We start from the raw sequence: 22,257 nt of genomic DNA on the forward strand, positions 1-22,257 counted from the left end.
TCAAAGTCAGGAACAAGACGAAACACCAGCTATCACTACTTCTACTCAGCATTACCCTGTGAATCCTTGCCATCGTAATAAGAAAAAAAGAGTTATAACAATTGTAAAAGAAGAAAAAATTTGCTTCTTTGCTCATTGACATCTACGCAGAAAATCCCAAAGAGTAAATAAATAAAATACAAAGAACTGCAGGAGAGTTCAGCAATACTGCAGGTTTAAAATCAATATACCGAATTCAATGTACTCCTATATAATAACTAATTAGAAAATGGAATTGGAAACAATACCATGTATAATACTTGCAGAGCTACAAAGTAATTAGGAATAAATCTAACAGAACACTCTAAAGACATTTTTATAGAAAATTACAAAACAAAGAAAATCTGAAATCTCATAAAGATGTTAGCTGCCCCTCAACTGATCTCTAGGTTCAATGCAATGTCAATAAAAATCCCCAAAATATTGATAGGGAAGAACAAAGATAACTTTCAGTGAAAACAACAAGGTGAAGAGCCTTGTCTTGGGGCATTCTATGTTCACTACAAATTATAATAATTAAGGTACTGTGGTAATAAGGCAGAAATTTTTTAATAGACAAATGAAAGACAATAAAAAGTCTAGATATAAACATACTGATATATAGAAACTTGACATATGGCAGAGATAAGATGATCTATTCAATAAAAGAAGCTAGGTTAACTGCTTATCTATACAGAAAGCAAAAAGTGTCTCTTTTTTTATATACAAAAATAAATTCCACATGGAATATTAAACCTTTTGGAAAAAAATACAGAAGAATATCTTCTTTACTTTGGCAAAGGGAAGCTATCTTAAACAAAACACAGAAAGTAGAAAGCTTGAATAAAACTATTGATATATTTGACTACATTACAATTAAAACTTTTAAAAAATAAAATATAAACAAAGTGAAAAGAGAAGTCAGAGACTTTGAGAATATATTTGTAATCCATTTAATCAATGAAGATTAGCATCCAGAATATATACAAAACTCCTACAAATGACAAAGAGTATCCTTGACTAAACTTTAGTCAGGATCCTCGGAGCCCTGTTCTCAACTAGACCTCATTCATGGGCTTCTTTGCCCCTCCTTCCAGAGTCCAGTTGTAGCAAGAATCCTGCTAAGTCAATTTAGTAAGAATCCCCATATTCTTGATATCTGATCATCTTGGCCTGCCTTTAGCAAGAATGCTGTCAAGTTGGTTTAACAAGGATCCCTCTTACTCTTGATGTCTCCTCTTAGTAATTCTCTGTCCACTGACACCCTCACTCTGCTTGTTAGCCATAAATCCTCAGCTGTCTTTGCTATATTCCGAGTTGAGCCCCATCTCTCTACTCTATTGTAATAGAGTTGACCCCTATCTCTATAATCTTGAGTAAAGTCTTCCTTGCCATTTTAACAAGACTCAGAATAAATTTTCTTTCAATAAATAAATAAATTTTCTTTCAGATCAATAAGAAAAAAGATAAGCAACTCAACTAAAAATGTGTGACATAGATGAACAGGAAACACAGAAGTAAAATGGCCAATAAGCATATGAAGAGATGCTCAACTTCACTAGTAATCAGAAACATACAAAGGTTAATCACAGAAAGATACCGTTCCAAATTCATTAAATAAGCAATAGATTTTTTGAAGTCTAAAATTTCCAACAATTGCTAAAGATGTGGAGAAAATGTGAATTGTGCTGCTGCTGAGAGTGTAAAAAAGCATAACAGTTTAGAGAGCAATTTGTTGTTCTTCAATAAAATTACATATGTGCGTACTGTATGACCCATTTCTTACAAGTCTAGCTATGTACCCCAACCTTTCTCACAGAGTTTCTGCGAGACAATTAAGCCCTAGTGCCTTAAGGCATCCATAGTATATAATAAATTATTTTCTTTTCTGTGCACTTTTCCATACATATGTTTTGCCTCCATAAAAATGTTTTCATTTAGGGAAAAAGTAATCATCTTTCCTCCTCCCCTCCTTCTTCCAGAGGTCTCTTTCCAACTGCTTCATTTCTGTTAATCACACTATAATTTTTTCTGAAACACAGGCTCATGCACTCATTTTTGGTCTTTCCATCCCAGAAGACCAACTCTTGCCAAGACAGGCCAATACTATCTGGAACTCTTATCAAATATGTCTTTCTTTTTTCCCCACCAACATCAAACAGATCTTCTGTTTTCTCTCTTATGCTGCATTTTGTAAATCAAGTTGGAAACTAAGCAGTTTTTGGCATCTTATCCTGATAACACAAAAGGTTTCCGTCCACTATGAGTAGTACTCTTTTTGAGTGAATTTTTAATGATTCTTTGGCAAACAATATGTGGGACAGAAATCAGTCAGGATTTCTCTGGCAATTTCTAGGGAGGTTGAGAAGACTTCTCTGGGAAAGTCTCGTTTTTGAACGCCTTTTCTTTCTTTTCTTTTTTTTACTTTAAGATATTCATTATTTAACAGAAATTAAATTGTGTGTGTGGTCTATTTACAAAGGCAAAAGAAAACCCTAAAACTCTATAAGTTATACCCAGAACTCAAAATTTCATAACATTTTAATTATGTCTGCATACAAATGGATTAAAATTATAAACTCTACAAAAAAGTATTAACCGTATAAATGTTTATGAGTAACTAAAATATTTCCTTTTCTTTTGGATATCATAGCAGTCCCTGACTGAGACCCTTAAGCAACTGTTTGTCCTTCAAATAGATTAAATAGTACGGATTTGGGTACATTTCAAAGCACTTTCACATACTGTACATTACCTTATTCGATTCTCCCAGCTGACCTAAGAGTCGGTACTACAAACTCTTTCTTTATGAATTTTCTGTGTCAGTGGTGACGCTACCAGCCTCCCTGTGTGAAAACAGGGATGTCTTAGCTGGAAAAATGACTGGCTAATTTAAGGAACAACAGATAACCCTAAATCCCTCCTCACACTTGGTATCAACTAAAATGTTTCTGCCAAATTTACGTATTTGGGACATGGTCTTATCTGGAAGAGCAAACGTGGTACTTAATGGATAGTTCCCCTTTCTGGCAAGTTGCTCTGGTTGACATTCCAAACCTCTCCACTTTAGTTCTGATTTCATTTAGATTGCAGGTACTATCTCTAGTCGTGTGACTTGATTCACTGGTGCTCTATCTCATCTTTCAAATTACCATTTTTACATTTTGTATCACTAAATTTTTCACCTTTAGAATTTATCTGTATAAAATGTCCGTATCCAGAGTTTAAAAGTTAACAGCACTAACTACAACTCTTAATTCAATTTTAAAAGGTTTTATGCAGCCCAATTATTTCAATAACACGACAATCAAATATCTTCCCTGCATAATTAAGGTGCCATTATTTTCATGTCCTTTCAAATGAACTGAATGTGTCAGAGTGTGACAGATACAACTGGATGGATGAGTGTGTAGCTGAACAACTCGGATAGAGAATCTGCAACGCAAAAACTGATAATATCGTTCAAGTGGCAAGTTACGCTGGACTTTAAAGTTTTATTCCAGGGTGAGTAAATGTTTCAAGTTCTGTTAGTCTATCTGACAGAAGTCAAGGGCAGGCTTGCAGGCATTTGCATTCAGAAAGTTGTCTTTACTACCAAATAGCCTTCAAGTTTTAAAAATCAAACTCTAATTTCTAGGAAAGGCACTCAAATGTTTTAAAGGGTAAATAATAAAGATGAGAAAGCATGGAATTCTATATGTTTTTATCCTTTCATTGTGGTACTGTATCCCACTGAAAAAAACACAAATCAATTCAAAAGCCTTTATGGCTTAGTATAAGAAGCCCTCTTCTAAATGATGATCTGTAAATAATTATGCACATAGATTTAAAAGTGAATCCCACAGGAATGAAAAGTGAAGCGATAGGATTTGATGAGATCACTATGATTAAAAATGAAGGAAAGCGAAGAAAAAAATTTGGTGAACGGAAGAGGGAGGGAAATATATATTGATTGCATGCATTTAATGTCAGACACATTGTTACATAGTTGGCCCTTAGTAAATAATTTTCACAAAAACTTATTAATTTAAGGATTTTTGCTCCTCATTTTACAGATGAGTGAACAAAGACTCAGACGTGTTAACTAATGTTCCCTAAATCACGCAACATATTTTATTGCCGAGACGTTAACACTGGCCCCATGTGACTCCAAAACCCTTGCTTCCTCCTCCCAGTTGTCCTGCAAAGAAAAGGAGATTCTGAGAAAGCACCAAGAAAATGGTAGCTAAAATGGCAGGAGAAAAATAGTATCATGTCACAGAAACTATCTAATGAGTAATTCCAAGTGGGAGGGAGTAAGTTCCAGTAAAAAAATCTGCCTTTATATTCCTAGCATTTAGCCAATAATAGGTACTCAAATGTATGCTAAACTACAGGAATGCTTCAGAAAGGATGAGAATGAGTGTTAAGAATACAGCCTGCTGCCTAGAAAAATCACTTGTATCGTTCCAGAGAGAAATTTCAGAGAATAGGTAGTGAATTTTTAAATTACAACAATTAAACATTTGAGGAGATGATGAATAAGAGGAGGGAGCACGTGAAGACTAGTCAGCAAATGGAAATAATAGGCAGTGCAGTCAGGGTAATGGTTAACCATCCCAGGAACCAGGAAGCCTGGGCTTAAATCCTAACTTGGTACCCATGTGACCTTGGCTAAGTTACTCAACTTCTCTGTATATCAGTTTCACATCCTTAAGATGGAGATAATTACTGTACTCACTTCATACAGTTGTTACTCCGAGCAGTAAATGAGTTAATATACGTAAAGCACTTAAGACAATGTCTGACACATATTCTTATTTCAGTATTAGCTGATGTTTCAAGAAATTGGACAGTGTAGAGAAGATTTGAGAAATCTTAGGGAGAGCAGAGTCAGGAAAAAAGAATAGTTTAAGGAAGAACAGACTTTCAATGTTTGTAGACATGGGGAGAAGAAAAGATTCAGGAAAGATAAATGAAACAGGAAGAGGCCATGGGAAAGATGAGCAGGTGTGGAGGAACTGGCCTTAAAAAAAGAGAAAGGATACAAGTTCTGACACAAAAGGGAAGGTAGAGAGCAGATGCACAGAGCACTTTTCAGGAAGTAACAGATGGGGTGAGACAGCAAAGTTCACAGAGATTCCAAATAATCTTCGCAGTCTCCTCATTAAAGGAAGAAAAGGTTGTAGTGAGAATTTTGTGGAGTAATGAAAATTTTTTTGGAACAGTTATTCTTGAAAATGTGAAAAGGTGTTCACTAAAAATGAATAAAAGTGGACTTAGTAAAGCGTGGGCTAAACTCAGAGCAGATTCAAGTACAAACTTTTATGACTTTCAAACCCCCCAGACTGCAGCCTGATAAAATAGTCTGTGGGGTGCAAGGAAGCATGGAGATGGATCCAGTGAGAAAACAAAGGCCACCAACAACCAAGGTGTACTCAGAATTCCTCCTCATGATTGTGTAGGGGCAGCGTTTGCCTCTAATTCAACCAGCTTTTTTGTAAGCATCTGTCAATCAAGACCAATGAAAACCACTTCTTATATAATTTATTACATGTATCATTTTCAATTTTAACTAATTGTTAGTATAACCCCATAAAAGGAAGTAACTGATTTCTGTTTTTAAATCTTGTGATATTCAAAAACTACCAAATGTAAAACAGATAGCTAGTGGGAAGCAGCCGCATAGCACAGGGAGATCAGCTCGGTGCTTTGCGATGACCTAGAGGGCTGGGACAGGAAGGGTGGGAGGGAGACGCAAGAGGGAGGAGATATGGGGACATATGTATGCAAATGGCTGACTCACTTCGTTGTACAACAGAAACTAACACAGTATTGTGAAGCAATTATACTCCAATAAAGATGTATTAAAAACAAAAACTATATGATTTAAAGTAGTAAATAGGTCTTTGGTGAAATATGGCACACTAGACATACATATTTTTCTCTAGTCCCTCCTGAGACTTCCTAAAATTAAAGACTAAAAATGACATAAGTCACAAGGACAGAAAGAATGGAAGATGAGAGCGCTGAGATATTTATTTTGGAGGATGAAAAGAGGAGGATGAGTTCTGACTCCACAGAGGAAAAAAGTCAAAAGAAACAAAGTGATGCAGGGCCCAGAACGTCAGAAAAGTTTAGAGGATGGAGGCGCCAACTGCCTCTGAAGAGAAAGAGTGGAACTAAAGAAAGGAAATCAGTTGTAAATTTATTTAGGGAGCAATAAAAACCCCAGATTATTGCTCCCAAACCAATTCAGCAAGGCAGCCAGCCACTCCAAATGATGACTAGAGATTTACCCACTGGGGAAACTGAACCAGAAGAGGCCCTCGATTCAAGGACACAAAGCGAACTGAAGGCTATAGAGTGAAACACAGTACCGAAGACAAGGGTATCACGTCAGATATTCACAGTGCTTCGACCCCTTCCTCTCCCACCCTCCTTCCCAACATGGGCAGCCAGGAATGGACACCATCCTTCCCACCTCTGGGCAAGAATGGAGAAAAACCCATCACGCAAGAGAAAAGAGCAGTAGACAAGCCCCACACATATACACAGAGCTTCTGATTTGGTTTTTTTGGACTTAAAAAAAAGATGCTTTCCACTTTTTTTTTTTTTTTTTTAAAGAAATTCACGTTCTTTTATTTATTTATTTATTTATTTATGACTGTTGAGTCTTCGTTTCTGTGCGAGGGCTTTCTCCAGTTGCGGCGAGCGGGGGCCACTCTTCATCGCGGTGCGCGGGCCTCTCACCATCGCGGCCTCTCTTGTTGCGGAGCACAGGCTCCAGAAGCGCAGGCTCAGTAATTGTGGCTCACGGGCCCAGTTGCTCCGTGGCATGTGGGATCTTCCCAGACCAGGGCTCGAACCCGTGTCCCCTGCATTGGCAGGCAGATTCTCAACCACTGAGCCACCAGGGAAGCCCCCTCCACTTTTATGTATAATATTTCGGTATATTATACAATACTTCAGTTATGCTATTGAAGGGCAGAAAGTTTGTTCCCTCCCACTGATGAATTCTCAGTACTCAGAATAATGCCAAGTACGTATTAGGTACTCAATAAATACTTGAATGAATGAAGTGTTTTTAAAATCTCTTGGACTCTCATGGATACCCCAAGCACCTCAAAAATGTTATCTTTATATCTGTAGAGCATCACTTCCTTTCAGTTATTGACAAAGTAATAACATCACCACACTTTGCAGTTAAATTCCACTTCATTGCACCTCGATTTTAAACATAAAATTCACAATAGTCAGTTTCTAAAAATGGCTGATATTAATTGTTCTTCTGTTAGGAAGAATAAGTGGCTCATATCACTTCATATTTAATAGCATTCATTCTTAAATGAAAGCACAGGAGGTTTCATTTAGAAAAAGATACTGATTTTGTACTACTGGAGGAATGAGCTAGATGGGCCCTCTAGTGGCCTTGAAGAGCTAACACTCCCCGAAGTACCTGACATTCCTGAGGAATCAACGTCTATTAAACACAGTCTTTCTGAAGCTGTAGACTCAGGGGGAAAAGACCCACCTGGCTGCAGAGTTACTGCAATGACTTCTCCCTGTGTTTGCGTAGTAGTCAGAGAGAGAAAGGAACAGAGCAAGTGTCACAGGGTGAGATGTGAAACGTTACTTAGAGGCAATAATGGGATAACTGGAGAAATGGAATCCTGAGCTCCTGTTTGTCCCTCATAACTGCTCCCTTATTATGCCTCTGTCACTGCTACCTTTCCCCCAGAACATGAATGCTCCTACATGCCCACAGCAACGCGCACACACGTGCCACACAGGCTGCGGTGCAAACATTTACTGAGACCGGAACAAGGGTACTAAGGAAGTTTCACACTATTTGTCTAAATATTTAAAAGTTATTATCAAGCTAACAAACTGTTAAATAAAATATCTTCTATCCTCATACTGTGATAAATTCGCTGCCATGGCAATAAAATTTTTAAAAATACATGTAAAACTATAGTTTTTATATGAGTGAATATAGACAAAATACCAAAGGCAACTAAACTTAAACATTATTGCATTTCTGAGTATTCAGTGATGAACCAGAATTGTCTGGATGAATATTGATAAAGACATCCCTAAGTCACGCATTTTAATTACTCTATAACATTCCTTTTGTTCTTCCTATATTCCAGAAAAACCAAGAATCATGCTGTTATAATCCAGATTGTCATATAATTTGTGTTCTTTTGATAGCAATGTCAAATTAAACTACTTTTCTTAACTCACTCTTAGATGGTTTCTTATTATCTTCAATTTGGAAAAACGTCACTGTGTCAAAACAGTAAAAACAGGAATCATCAACAAAATTCTCAGGGCAATGCTTGGGCTTCGAAACAAACCATGAATTTTACACGTCATGTTCAATCATTGTAATGGGGTCACCCAGGTTAAATATATTCTCATCATATAAAATACTAGAAAATATTCTAATTTTATTATTAAAATCAGTATCACTCATATTTCTCTACCTATTGTCTCTTAAAGCAATTATCTGGACCCTGATAGTATTTCTTAAATGTCTCTTCTTTCCTTTGTTTTTAATGCGATGTGAAGAGAAAACTGAAAATAACAGTGTGTTGCTCAATTTGTTTAAATCTCTCTCTTCACTAGAGATTATACCTACAACCAAAACGGCCAGAAAATAGTCCCCAGAGGAAATTAGCATCAGGACTTTTTATGTGGCTCATGTCAAGGCCTGGTTCATGGCTGTCATCCTGGCACACACCTTCTCTACTTCAGGCGGACTTCTCGTTCCTAGAAGTAGATTTCAAGACTCCTAGCTTCATTCTGCTCTCTCACTAGATTGGTAGTTTACCCAGGTTTACAATTCCACAGTTGCCTCTGTTCAGAATATTGAAGGTACTGTGCCACTGGTCTCCAGCATTGATGTCAGGAAATCCAACGCCATTCAGCTTCCAGCTCCCTTGTATGGGACCCACTTGATTCTTCTCAAAGCTTTTGGAACATTATTTTCCCAGATATTTTCATGGCTGGTTCTTCTTTCTCATTAGCCAATTCTCCGCTGACCTCTTAAGGGACCATTCTTGATAGATCAAAGAAGCCTCCACATGTCACTGCCACATCACCATGTTTTATTTTCGTCAAAATAGTTAATGCTACCTGATATTTTCTTGTTTTACTCTTTTCTATATTGTCTGTTTCTGCTGAATAAACTATAAGCTTCACAAGAATTTGTTTGCTTCTGAGTCCCCAGTGCCTACGACAGTGAGCAGGTACTCAATAAATGTTTATTAAATAAGTGAATGAAAGCCTGTATATTAGCACTACCACCAGAAGCAGAGAAAGAAGGGCCGTTTGACTGATATTTCTAAATTATGTAAAACAGGATCATGTCTAGGACCCCATCTTTGCCACGGTGTCTGTGTTTACTGCAAACATGTCTTCTGGCCACTGTGAATCGGAAACCAGGAGTCCTAAAACTTTAAAACTGAAGTCAAACTGTTGAGCAGATCAATTTTATTTGTTCTCAGAAAGCACTGACCATGGGCCAAAATTATCTTCTTCCCTCTACAAAACTTAATATTTATTAAGAGTTAATGTTATCATCTTGATCCTAGCAGAGCACTGACACGATGAACGCAATCCAGCAAGGCGTGTAAGAGTGCAGGCTTCCGCATCAGATGGCCTCAGTCCTGAGAGAAGCTTCGTCCTTAGGAGATGTGTGTCCTTGGGTTTATTTAACCTCTCTAAGCCACAATCTCCTAATTACAAGAGTGCTTGTCTCCTAGGCTATTATGAGGATCAAATGAGATCATCCATCTAAAGTTCTAGGCATAGTCCTTGAACATTTAATAAAGGTTAGCTGTAATCATTATAGGAAATTATCTATTTGAACATTTACAAATTCTTTGCAAAGTCTTGCCTAAAAGCATCATTCATTATATTGCATGAAATAATTTCCTCTCTTAGCTTAGTGCTCACATAAAACTGCCTTTTCAATCCCTCCTGAGATTTTCCTTAATCGGGTGGGAAGAAGTATAGGACCAATCATATTTTCTTTCCAGAAGGAAACTCAGATCATTTGCGTTAATAACCTCTTCCAAATATCTTTTTTCTGCTTTTTTTTTCTTAGCTGACTTCCTTCTGATTCTATTTTTAATTATCATCTTTTATATTGTATTTGTAGCTTTGTAGCTTTTGGGTCTGTCATTTATGAGCTGAGAGACACTGGAGAGGTTATTTAGCATCGAAAGCTCCACTTTCTTAATCTGTCAAATGAGACGTGTGTGGACACCAATGACACTAGCATGCCAGGCTCCCTTTTAATAACCACTCTTCTACCGCATCCATATTCCCTTGGGGCCATCCAAAGGGCCCAACCCTCTAAGCACTTAGATTAGTCTAGAAGAGGACATCTAATTCAAGCTGGACCAAGAAGACACTCGCCAGAAATTTTGGATTTAGGACTTAAAGAGGCAGGTCGATTTCCTTCTAGTAGCCGAAATTATAAAACATAAATCCCAGGAGTTGCTAGTGGCTATGTTTCCCATTTATGAAGGAGCCCGTCCACAGTGAAAAAAGAGAATGACTCTAAGATGCAGAGAGGAGAAGGGAGTGGGAGTCCTAATAATTCTAATGGTTCCAGGGTAGTTGATCTTCCTATAGCTTGGCTATCCCATTACATAGCCATTATCTTTCCAATAAATTCTCATTTTTGCATACATAATTTGGGTTTGATTTCCAAATAATTCTAATACATAGAAAACAATCCCTACTTTTAGTTCTAATAGTTCTAATATGTAGTTCTAATATGTAGAAAAGAATCCCTACTTTTAATAGTTGTTATAAAAAGTAAATGAGGGTTTCCCTGGTGGCGCAGTGGTTGAGAATCTGCCTGCCAATGCAGGGGACACGGGTTCAAGCCCTGGTCTGGGAAGATCCCACATGCCGCGGAGCAACTAGCCCCGTGAGCCACAACTACTGAGCCTGCACGTCTAGAGCCTGTGCTCCGCAACAAGAGAGGCTGCGATAGTGAAAGGCCTGCGCACCGCGATGAAGAGTGGCCCCCACTTGCTGCAACTGGAGAAAGCCCTCGCACAGAAACGAAGACACAACACAGCCAAAAATAAATAAATAAATAAATAAAATTTTAAAAAAGTAAATGAGATAAAATAAGTGCTGGCTTATTACCTGACATATAATACTTGCTCAAGAAATAATACCTATTAACATTATTTAGAAAATGGGAATGAAAATTCTAAATCAATTAATTAATGAACACAATTTTAATAGCTTACAATCATAAAACAAAAACTCTGAAAGCTTACAAGTCTTCTTTCAGTTTCAAAATCACTCAAAGGGATTCTTTGGTTTTTGTATCTCGAAAGAATTGCAAAATAAGAGAAATGCTCTAAATTAATTTTGCAACATATCATTGTATAAATCTTAGTAACTCTTACATAGTTAAACAATCTTAGAGAATACTAAAGGCTCCAACCCAGCAACCTACAATTTACTGCTTAACTCGCATATTTGCAGTAAATTGACAGAGGGAAAGTGGAAAAGAAACAAACTTACATTCCACTTAACCCACACATGCAGGAATAAGCCTGATACAATTAAATGTGCAAAATACTGACTGGCTGCATGCACAGCAGTCTTCACACAGTATGAAGGATGCAGTAAAGAGAATTACAATACCTGTAGAGATACCACACTGACATTATCAAAATGAATGTGTCCATTAGGCTCTGTGACAGCTGGATTTGCATAACATGTCACACCATTGATGGCAGGTAACGTTTTAGGTTGATGAGCTTTTTCTTGAGAAGAACCAAAGTCATCATTTCCAAAATGAGTGTGACCATCCTACAAGAAAAATAAGGGAGGAAAACGTTATAAGAAGAAACAAAGATGGCTCATACGGGCAAGAAAATAGAGAATTTAATGGTTTTTATTTATAAGAGAAAAATTTTATATCTATTCCGTATGTAGTATAATCTTTTTAGATTTATAAAATTTCTTTTCCTTTAAATGTATCTTTATTTATTAGATTCTCCTGTTTTTGTTTTTTCGTGTTAGGGTGCATATACCTTCTTATGTTGATGGATATGAATGGAATACAAATTATGTGCATCTGTTATTGGACATTAAATTGTTAGTATTTATTCCAAATTCTACAATAAGAATCAAGTGTTCCTCTTATACTTATCAATATATTGATCCTTTCCTTTCTCTCCTCACATTCACAAGTCTAATAACTGAACTGTTCACATAATTGTAAGAATAAAATTCCTGCCTTTATTTGCCTATATAAAGTAGCTTTAGTGGGTAAAACATCAAACATTTTAAATAAAGTCCATTTACCTGACCATACGTCTTCAATAATATCTTAAGTGTTCTTTCAAAAAAGAAAAGTATGTAAAACCCACCAAACACAGCAACTGCCTTCTCAACATAGTTGTCAATTTTGGGATTGAATCCAAATGCCTAAGAGAGAAAAAAAGGCAATTCAGGTAAGACCAAGTAATTTAATTTGATTCAGTAAATAATTTTCACCACAGTCCTAAGTCCATCCTTCACATCCAGGTATTATTGGGAATTTACCTGCCAAACTCATAAAACAAAAACTCTGAAACCTGAGTAATCAAACTGTAAGAGATAGCACTGAAGTCTTATAACCAGAGAAAGTCCTATTAAATAAAGCCCCCAGAGTACCTTATAGTTTCCTAGCTATAACACCTTCAGCGATACTTGCCTTGAGAAAGTAAACTTTTAGCAGTAAAAAAGCAGCACTGATTCCTACATTTATAAGATAATATTAGACATGGGTAATTAAGACAAATGAGACATTGATTATCCACTTTTTCTAAAAGTAATATATTTGCCCATAATATCCAGAGTCAACTTTTTAAAGTAAATATGGCAGGTCACTTGGATTACTGTTTTCCCAAGAGAGAGCCCCTTGAACTTAGAGGATCCTAATAAGTCCTAAAGAGATAAATAAATCGAGGACTGAGCCCCAGAATAAAGAAGAAAAGATATAAGATACCAGGCACTCACACACACACACTCACAAATGATGAGAATGAAATAATTCAGTGTTTAAAGGACACAGGACAAGAGCCGGAGTTTGAAATTATAGAGTCAAGATGTTCTAGGCAGACAAGAAACACAAACTTAAAATAAGTAAAATAGCAGGGGAGCATAACATGTGAAAGGCCACAGCTTTATACCACTCCACACATTGTAAATTTCCCCTCTGAACAGCAGTCTAGTATAGAAAATGCCTGGGTTCTTGTTCTACATCTGTCTCTGGGGAGACCATGCCACATCTTCTTTTCAGTGACTTCTCCGGACCTATTTACACAGTGCAAAAATGGCATAAAAATACCTACTCTATACAACTAACACAGTGGTTATGAAAATAAAATAGCAAAGGGGAAATAATTTTGCCACGAAAGAAATAACTATCAGGACTTCCCTGGTGGTGCAGTGGTTAAGAATCCGCCTACCAATGCAGGGGACGCGGGTTTGAGCCCTGGTCCAGGAAGATCCCACATGCTGCGGAGCAACTAAGCCCATGCACCACAACTACTGAGCCCATGTGCCACAACTACTGAAGCCCACGCACCTAGAGCCTGTGCTCCGCAACAAGAGAAGTCACCGCAGTGAGAAGCCCGCGCACCCCAACGAAGAGTGGCCCCCGCTTGCTGCAACTAGAGAAAGCCCGTGCACAGCAGCGAAGACCCAACACAGCCAAAAATAAAAAATAAATAAATTTTTTAAAAAAAATTTTTTTAAAGAAATAACTATGTAAATTGGGGGTATTATTAAAAAGATAGATTCTCTAGTGTTTACATAATTCTCTGCTCATATCCATAATTCCCTAATTATCACAGAAAGGCAAAAGAACCTCTATAAGTGCTGTTGAAGAAGTTTCTTATTTCCCTAATAGACATTTTAATGTACTATTACATTTTCAATAAAACAGGAAACCTCAAAATCATAAATGTACAATCCTCAGTCCACATAACAAGTCAGTTTGTTTAATTTAATTTGACTCACCACAAATCAGGTGAGTTAATATATATAATACTATATCAAATATATTACATATAATTTTTAAAATCAGAAAATCTGTTTTGTCATCCTAGCTTTGTTACTAGCTGATTATATGGCTGTAATCAAGTCATTTAATCCCCTTGGATTTTAATTTTTTCATCTCTACAATTGAGGCTTTGAAGTAGATGTTCTCCTAGGTCCTTTCTAGATATAATAATAATTTTAAAAACTATGACTTTAAGAAGTTACATCCCCACTTTCATATATAGCTGCGAAAACTAAAAGGAGCTTTAGTTATAATTTTCTAAAACTTATGAGCTGAAGGTGATACTGTATATTTTCTTTTTGTTCAGAGCTTGCCTCTCCATCTTTGTGTGTGCATGAGTGGGGAGATACTGTCCACGTGTATATGTATTTCTCCAGTTGCCCTTTGTGACGCCCTCCTGTTAATGTCTCTTTCTCCTGCCTGTCTCTTTTCCTCTCACTTATTCTCCTCACTCCATCTCTCTTCCTTATACGGCCACATTATAGATTTGAAATAAAACATATATATCATGTGCTGATGAACTGAATAGCACACCCTAGTCAATGGCAGATCAATAATACGTTTTACCGAAGGAAAAAATAAGCTGCTGTTTATTTATCGGCCCTCGATTGATTTTTATCCACAGTCAAAAAGAATGAAAAGGTTTGTCAACCATGTTCTAATTTACCCTCTAGTCTTCTTTAGCTGTAGTAAATACATGGAGGATTTTATTTTAACATCTTTATTGGAGAATAATTGCTTTACAATGGTTAGTTTCTGCTTTATAGCAAAGTGAATCAGCTATACATATACATATATCCCCATATCTCCTCCCTCTTGCGTTTCCTTCCCACCCTCCTTATCCCACCCCTCTAGGTGGTCACAAAACACCGAACTGATCCATGGAGGAATTCTGTTATATATCTTAGTAAATTTGACACTGCGTGCACTTCAGAAATAAATAAGTAAATAATAAAAAGAGTGTAGAAAAATTAAATTTGCCAAATGTGAGACAGAATAGAGTTGTAAGGCCTTCCGAGGTGTCCCAGAGCTGTCTGAGCACGTCCTGGTGCCTGGCCTCCCAGAATATTAATTTTCTCTCTGACGCTGACTTCCCCTGCAGCTTGGGACAAGCTTTTTCATTTGCTGTGATTCAGCTTTCTCTTACCCAAAACACTATAAACCAGACCATAAAATGCTGCAAGAATTATGGAGGCTTAAAATGTACAAAGTGCTGAAACATTTAAAAGAACCAATTATTCACAGACACAAACAGCCAACCTCCTTACCTCTGGTATAAGTTGGAAAATTGCATTTGAAAATAGAGTCCCAATAGCCAGCCCCACAAAATAGGTCAAAATCTTAGGGAAATAAGATTTCTTTATCAACGGAGTCAAAACCAGTCCGAGGAGAGATGCCAGATTAATAACTGTCACTGACAGGAAGCCATATCCCCAAACTGTGGATCAGAGGGAAAAGAGTAGAAATTAATTAGAGCAAAGGAGCCAAATGACATCTTACTGTACATTCAGTCTGAAACACATTTCATCTTTAAAAGCTTGAAACAGGTATCTTCTTTAAAACAACGAAAACTCCTCACTGAAAATTATATAGAAAATTACTGAGAATATAAATATTAATAGTAACACTGCCTATGCTTTCCTCAGTCCTAAGTCATCATTATGGGATTACAGACTTTTACAGCTTGCAGGGAATTTGAAGAACATCTAGCAGAGTGACCATCCGAGGCCCACAGGCTCCAAGCTACCGAGCTGCATCTGTGGCTCAAAGCCCAGTTTAAAACTCGGCCTTTCAGAGGACTGACAGAGGCAGTGTGGGTTGCGGGGAGAAGGTATGGGGTGACGAGGGCAAGGAGATGGGTGGGGTGGTTAGCTTCAAGATGACCATAGTTGCTGCTGACACTGAGCTGGTCATAATCACTTGTCTGCAGGCCCTGTGGACAGCACCTCCTCGGGGAAGACAGCACCTCAGCCCCCTGCCTGGGCCTCCAGGGAGCCCCAGTGCAGTGAACACTCAAGAAGGGAGCACATGGCAGCAGCAGAGAGTGGATACGTTGCACAACTCACCCTACCGGGCTCGGACAAAGGCAACAATATCCCACAGAGTGGAGACCGTGGTGAAAAGGGACGTGGAGCATTCTTCATGTCTCCATCCTAGGGCCTGGCCCCCTAGTGGTGCTTAATAAATGTTCCTTAAAATGAAATGAACGGATGGCATCCTAAGGTCAATATCTCCCCGGTTATCCTAGAGGGGATGGTTTAAAAACAACATGGGAATGCGAGTGAAACAGACTGCGTGAACCGTGCAGGGGCAGGGGCAGTGCAGGCTGAGATACAAACTGCCCCCAGAACTGTGCGACGTTGGCTTTGCCTGCAGCCCCACTGACTGTGCGCTAAGGACACTGTGAAAGATTAGAAAGCTGCCTCTGCATTGTCACTTCTTTAAAATGCCCAGGAAACATTTTTAAATGTCGGGGCACTTTCCTCATTGACATACTCAGTGGCGTACGCAGTAACACCAAATGCTTGGAGAGTGTTTGCCATGTGCCGGGCACCACACTAAGTGACTAACCTGTATTAATTCATTTGATCTTCACAAAACCCTGCGAAGCAAGTACGACTACCACCTCCTTCATGCAGTTGAGGAAACCAAGGTACGTGGAGTTCAAATCAGCTGCCCGAGTCATGTGAATAGAATGCAAGATTTTGAACCCAGTCTGGCTCCAGGGCCCACATTCATTAGCAATATGCTTCATTACCCCTTAGAGGTAATCTAATTTTTAAAAAGCTCAAGGGACTCAACAAAACTGTGAACATCTTATATTGTGCTTCATGAATACAGGATTGCTCACCATTATTCTAGTGATTCTAACTATAAATAAGCCATCTTAGCAAACGTTTATGGAGCCTATGTTGTAGACCAAACCGTGCTTCCTGCCAACAAGGAGCTTGGACCTTTGGCTTGGGGACGCTAGAGGGCACACACATACACAAAGCAAAACAAGGTAGCTTGTGCTGAGTACCACATGAAAAGGACAGATAATAAACATTACAATGTTACCACAAGAACCATCGCAGCACTGACCATGCCTTTATCTTCTGCAGATACTTTCCTATCAGTTCCAGACTCCTAACCATGCCCCAGAGTCATCTCATCGGACTCACAAAGGTCCACCTCCTTCCCATTTCTTACCTTATCACCTAAAGCAATACTACCCACTCCCCTCAGCATTTCCACTTCGAAGAAGTTCTCAATCCCACCTCTTCCTCCATGGTATAATCTATGTGCAGTTGCCCTTAACACAAACAGCCTTCTATCCCATCACTAGCCTACATGTGTTCATTCATTCAACAAATATTTATAATCTAATTAGTAGACAAGATATATACAAGTTGGAAACTAAAATCAAAATGCAAAGAACTTTTTGAGTACCAAACAGAGGCAAAGCCACTACGCATATTAAACTCATCAGCTTCCCCTGAGAAATCCTATTTCACTACCCTTGTCCACTGTCTCCATAAATAGCAGAAACATCAGGATCAATTTCAATTTCTCACTCTCTACAGTCAATGCCAAAGACAATTAGTGACCAAACTCTACGAATTTTCCTTGAGATATCTCACTCCATGTTCTCCATTCCATCACCTCTCACTCCTCATCTGGTGCATTATGACAGCTTTCTGTCTGGTCTTCCTCCCCCTACTTGACATGGCCACTAATCTTATTATCCTAAAACACAATTCTGATCATCTCGTGCCCCTATTTGCAACTGCCCTTCATCAACGGACTGCCACACAACCTCTCCAATGTTATCTACCCCCTTATCAACATGGCCTTTATGCAGACACAATGTTTTCCAAATATAGAATTACCTTTGCACTGTGGTTCTTTATCTGAAAACACCTTTTCTATCTTCATTGCCTGACAAACTCACACACAGCTCTCCAAGCCAATGCAAAGACCTCCTCCATGAAACTTTCCTGGATTTTCCAGGCAGCAATCCCTTGCTCATCAAGTTTCCTATAGTTCTTTGAAGGTATTTGGGCCACTTACCATTTCTTGTGTGCTACCATCATTTTATCACATATATTCGTCTACATGATACAAATTATAAGATTTTCAAGGACAGGGGCTATGTTTTATTCTTCCTCAGAGCCTAGAATGTTGCCCAGCAAATAGCACACATATCTTGATGAATGAATGAATGAATGAATGAATGAATGCCATATTTTCAAGGTGCAGCCCAGAACTCTGTCAAAAAAATACCAACTCATTTGCTTGTCCCACATTTCTAACCTTCCTTCCTATTATTGTGCACATCAGAACCACTTGGGGAACTGTGGGAGGGGGAACCATCATGCTCCAGGCACACAGCATAGTCTCCCCTTCTTGCATTGTTAGCACATTATTCAGGAAAAAACGATTCATTCATCCACTCAATCTGAGCACCAAAGAATGAAGTAGTATAAAAATACTCCTTGAAAAAAAAAAAAAAATACTCCTTGGACCTCTCCATATACACATAGGACTCCCTCTAATGATCTGTTTCAGAGAAAATCCTTTCTCTCTGCTTCTCAGTGAACTCTGAAGAATTTTAATACATTTTCAAGGAATATTAGTAACAATAGCGAACATTTATTGAATGCCCACAATGTGTTAAGATTCTTCTAAGAACTTCACCTTTTTAAATTCATTTAATTCTCCTATTTCATAGAGTTTTTACAAGAATTGAAATAAAACCAGTTAATTCAGACCCTGTAATATAGTAAGTCTTCAATAAATGCTATTTGTTTTTTTAAGTTAGTAAGTAGACATCATGTAAATTTTAGTTCATTTGGCTCACTGTTATACAATGAAAGATCAGCAAACCAGGAGTCAGGAGCCCTGGGCTCTCATGCCCCCTCAGGTATGTACCTAGAGGAAGCCATTTAACCTCTCTGGAACATAGACTTATGTCATCAACTGTATTACAGAGTTGGACAGTGTGATTTTCAGGGATACTATTAAGGATAAGATACTATTATTCTTATCTGTTATTTGAACTGAATGGTATTGTGTGATCTTAAAAAAAAAGAGGCAACTTTGGACCATTAACTTATTGCTAAAATGTAATTAATCTCCTAGAGAATTTAATTTACCATCAGTTTATTGCACTCATCAATGTGAGTTTATAAAGTACCTGAGAGGCAATTTCAAAATCACAAACTGTAAGGTCTCAGGTAAGTGAGATTCTTTTATCTGCCCATTGAAATATCAGAGTCTGGCTTGCTTTTATTTTGGTTTTTCATTTCCTTGAATGAGCTCAAAATTGACTCTATATTAAGTGAACTATTACATAAAGAATCCAAGGCATTTCATTGTTTAAAATATCATTTCTTTGTTAGAAAAGAATAGGCTTACACAGGGGCCAGGGAATAGAGTCAACCTATGAGCATATGTATAAGAAGAGCGAAGACATATTTTTCCTACTCTGTCGCGGGCACTGTTCTAGGTACTTGCGTATATTAACTCATTTGATATCCCCAACAATTCTATAAGGGAAGTACAACCATTATCTCCATTTTTCAGATGAGGCACAGACACATTAGACAAGTCACCCAAGATTACACAGCTGCACAAAAATAAAACAAGATATTACACCAAGTAATGGCCATATGCAGTCAATCATCTTAGACTAGTAATGAATACTCTACTAGTATCTCTAATTCTCCGGAAACTTTTCTATATCTTCTCTCACTCCATCCCACCCATTCTAGCCTTATTTCAATTCCTAAGATAATGTGCACCCTAAGAGGCATTTCTCTCTGGGTCCTGCATCCAAATACTTGGTGCTTTCCTGACCTTGTAACTTAGGAGTGTTGATTTTTCCATGTTATGGCTTTGCAGTATTGATCCTAGAATTCTTCCCCTTATTGCTTCCCACTTCCCTGTTCCTACTTCCTGGTTCCTGAGAGGGTAACCCGGGAATTAACTGGGGTTAAAACAGTTTTGAATATCAGTAATTAACCTGCACAGAGTAGAGGATTTGCTTTCTCTGAAGCCTCACCTCCTGTCCCCAGAATTATGTACATGTCAGATATATTTCATGTAACAGATATACATATATATATATATATATATATATATATATATATATATAGTACCTGTGTGCCAGATAATATTCTAAATGCTCTACAAACATTAAGTTATTTAATCCTTATAGCAACCCTATGAGAAATGAACTATTTTACATGAGAAAATTAAGGCAGAAAGACAAAGTCAAGTGCCCAACATAGCTGGAAAGTTATAGAGCTGGGATTTGAGCCTAGGTTGGCTGACTTCAGAATCTATGCTTTTACTACACTATATTATTAGTAAATGTTAGTACAGAAAGCATTTGCTGAATTTAGTTTTGAATATAGAGTGCAAACTATATTAAATAAACTTGTAGAAATATAAACATATTCCCATTTAGTACATCCTCTAGAAAAAACATTTGTTTGAACAATGAGCTCTGAAATTATTGTTACTCACAAAATCGCTAATTATATTGATAAATTATTGTTGGTAATTTCTATTCTTTGTATATGTAAATATAGAATACAAAGGAGAATATGGGTTCTGAAGCTGAGACAGCCTGGGTTTGAACCTGGCTCTACCATGTACAAGCTGTATAAATCTTGAGCAAATGACTTTGAACTCTCTGCACCTCAGTTTCCTTGGCTGTAAAATGGGAATAGTTGTTCCTTCATCATATAGTTGTGCAAAGATTAATTGAGTTAACATATGAAAGAACTTGGAAAAGTATCGGTTATAGTAAGGACTACGTAAAAGTTGGCTGTTTTCATTATTTTTGTCTTTGTTGTTATCCCTTTTATTCATATATAGTGAGATTAAAATGCTCATATATGCACAAAGGAATCCAAAAGTTAATATCGGTTTGGCCAAAAAGTTCGTTCAGGTTTTTCATGTTACGGAAAAACCCAAACAAACTTTTTGGCCGGCCCAATAAAATAGGTACTCCCTTTGTTGAGGCTTTCCTTTTCTTCATCTTTCCTCTCTTTATATTCTCCATCTATATTCACGTTAGATGTGCTCACTCAGACCAGTGGCTCCAAACACCATCTCTGAGATGACAAATCTCCTGCCTCGACTATTCTCTGAAATCCAAATATGTGTGTGCCACTGCCTACTGGACCTCTCCCCTTGTCGGTCTACATCAATGTCTCGGACTAACCATGTCAAAAATTGTACTCTTGGTCCTCGCCACTCGCTTCCTCCACAACAAAGTGCTCTTCCCCAGTCTTGCCCATCCCAGGATACGGGGCAACCATCTATGCAGTTTCTCTGGCTTAAACTTGGATTCATCTTTCCCTCCCACACATCCAGCGCAGAGGCGAACCACATTAGCACAGTCTCCAAAATCCATCCTGAATCTGACCAGATCTCCTTACTTCTCCACTCCCACCTTAGACCAAGCCCCCATCAAGCTGAGCACCAACCCTGGCAATAGCCCCCAACCCATCTCCTTGCTTCTACTCTTCCCCCTTAACAATTTATTCTTCAAACTGCAGGTAGAATAATCTTTTACAAATCCAAATAAAATCACATCACTCCCCTGTTTAGAACCCTACAGTGTCTTCATACCACATTCAGAATAAAATTCAATCAGTTTACCACACCCTACAAGCCCTCGCTATCTGGCCCCTGGCTACCATCTCCTACTCTCCTTCCCGCTCGCTGTGCTCCAGACACACACGCTTTCTCGCTGTCCCTTACACACGTCAAGCTCACCCCCAAGCTTATGTTGCTGTTCCCTGGACCAAGAATGCTGTCCCCCAGAGAAGATCTAGCCATGGCCCTCTCCCTCTCCTCAGTCAGGACTCTGTTCAAATGTAATCTCATCAGAGAGGCCTCCCTTGACCCATCTAAAAATCACACTCACCCACCATATCCTATTCTTTACCTACTTTATTTTCTTCATAGCATTTATCACTCTGAAATGATATAATTTATTTGCTTGTTTGTATAAATGTTTCCTATTTCTTTTCTTCGCTACATTGTAAGCCCTAAGAGGGCAGGGAATTTTTCTTCTTGTTCACTACTGAATGCTTAATACACAGAAAATAAAGGAACCAAAAAAATGAGAATTAAAATACTCATGTGGGGCAGGTAACAATTTGGGAATA

At 38.0% G+C, this 22,257-nt stretch overlaps 1 protein-coding gene across 1 annotated transcript in view; it reads right to left on the reverse strand.

Moving 5' to 3' along the window:
* The window catches only part of SLC39A8 (solute carrier family 39 member 8), a 70,302-nt gene that overhangs the window by 22,430 nt on the left and 25,615 nt on the right, over positions 1-22,257 (reverse strand). The window contains exons 4-6 of the mRNA XM_036853295.1: positions 15,358-15,527; positions 12,346-12,468; positions 11,680-11,847 (exon numbers count right to left, since the gene is read on the reverse strand). Of these exons, the coding sequence (XP_036709190.1) occupies positions 11,680-11,847; positions 12,346-12,468; positions 15,358-15,527 (461 nt within the window). The remainder of the gene's footprint in view (positions 1-11,679; positions 11,848-12,345; positions 12,469-15,357; positions 15,528-22,257) is intronic.

This window comes from Balaenoptera musculus, chromosome 5, assembly GCF_009873245.2.
Source record: "Balaenoptera musculus isolate JJ_BM4_2016_0621 chromosome 5, mBalMus1.pri.v3, whole genome shotgun sequence".
In the NCBI taxonomy this organism is placed as follows: domain Eukaryota; kingdom Metazoa; phylum Chordata; class Mammalia; order Artiodactyla; family Balaenopteridae; genus Balaenoptera; species Balaenoptera musculus.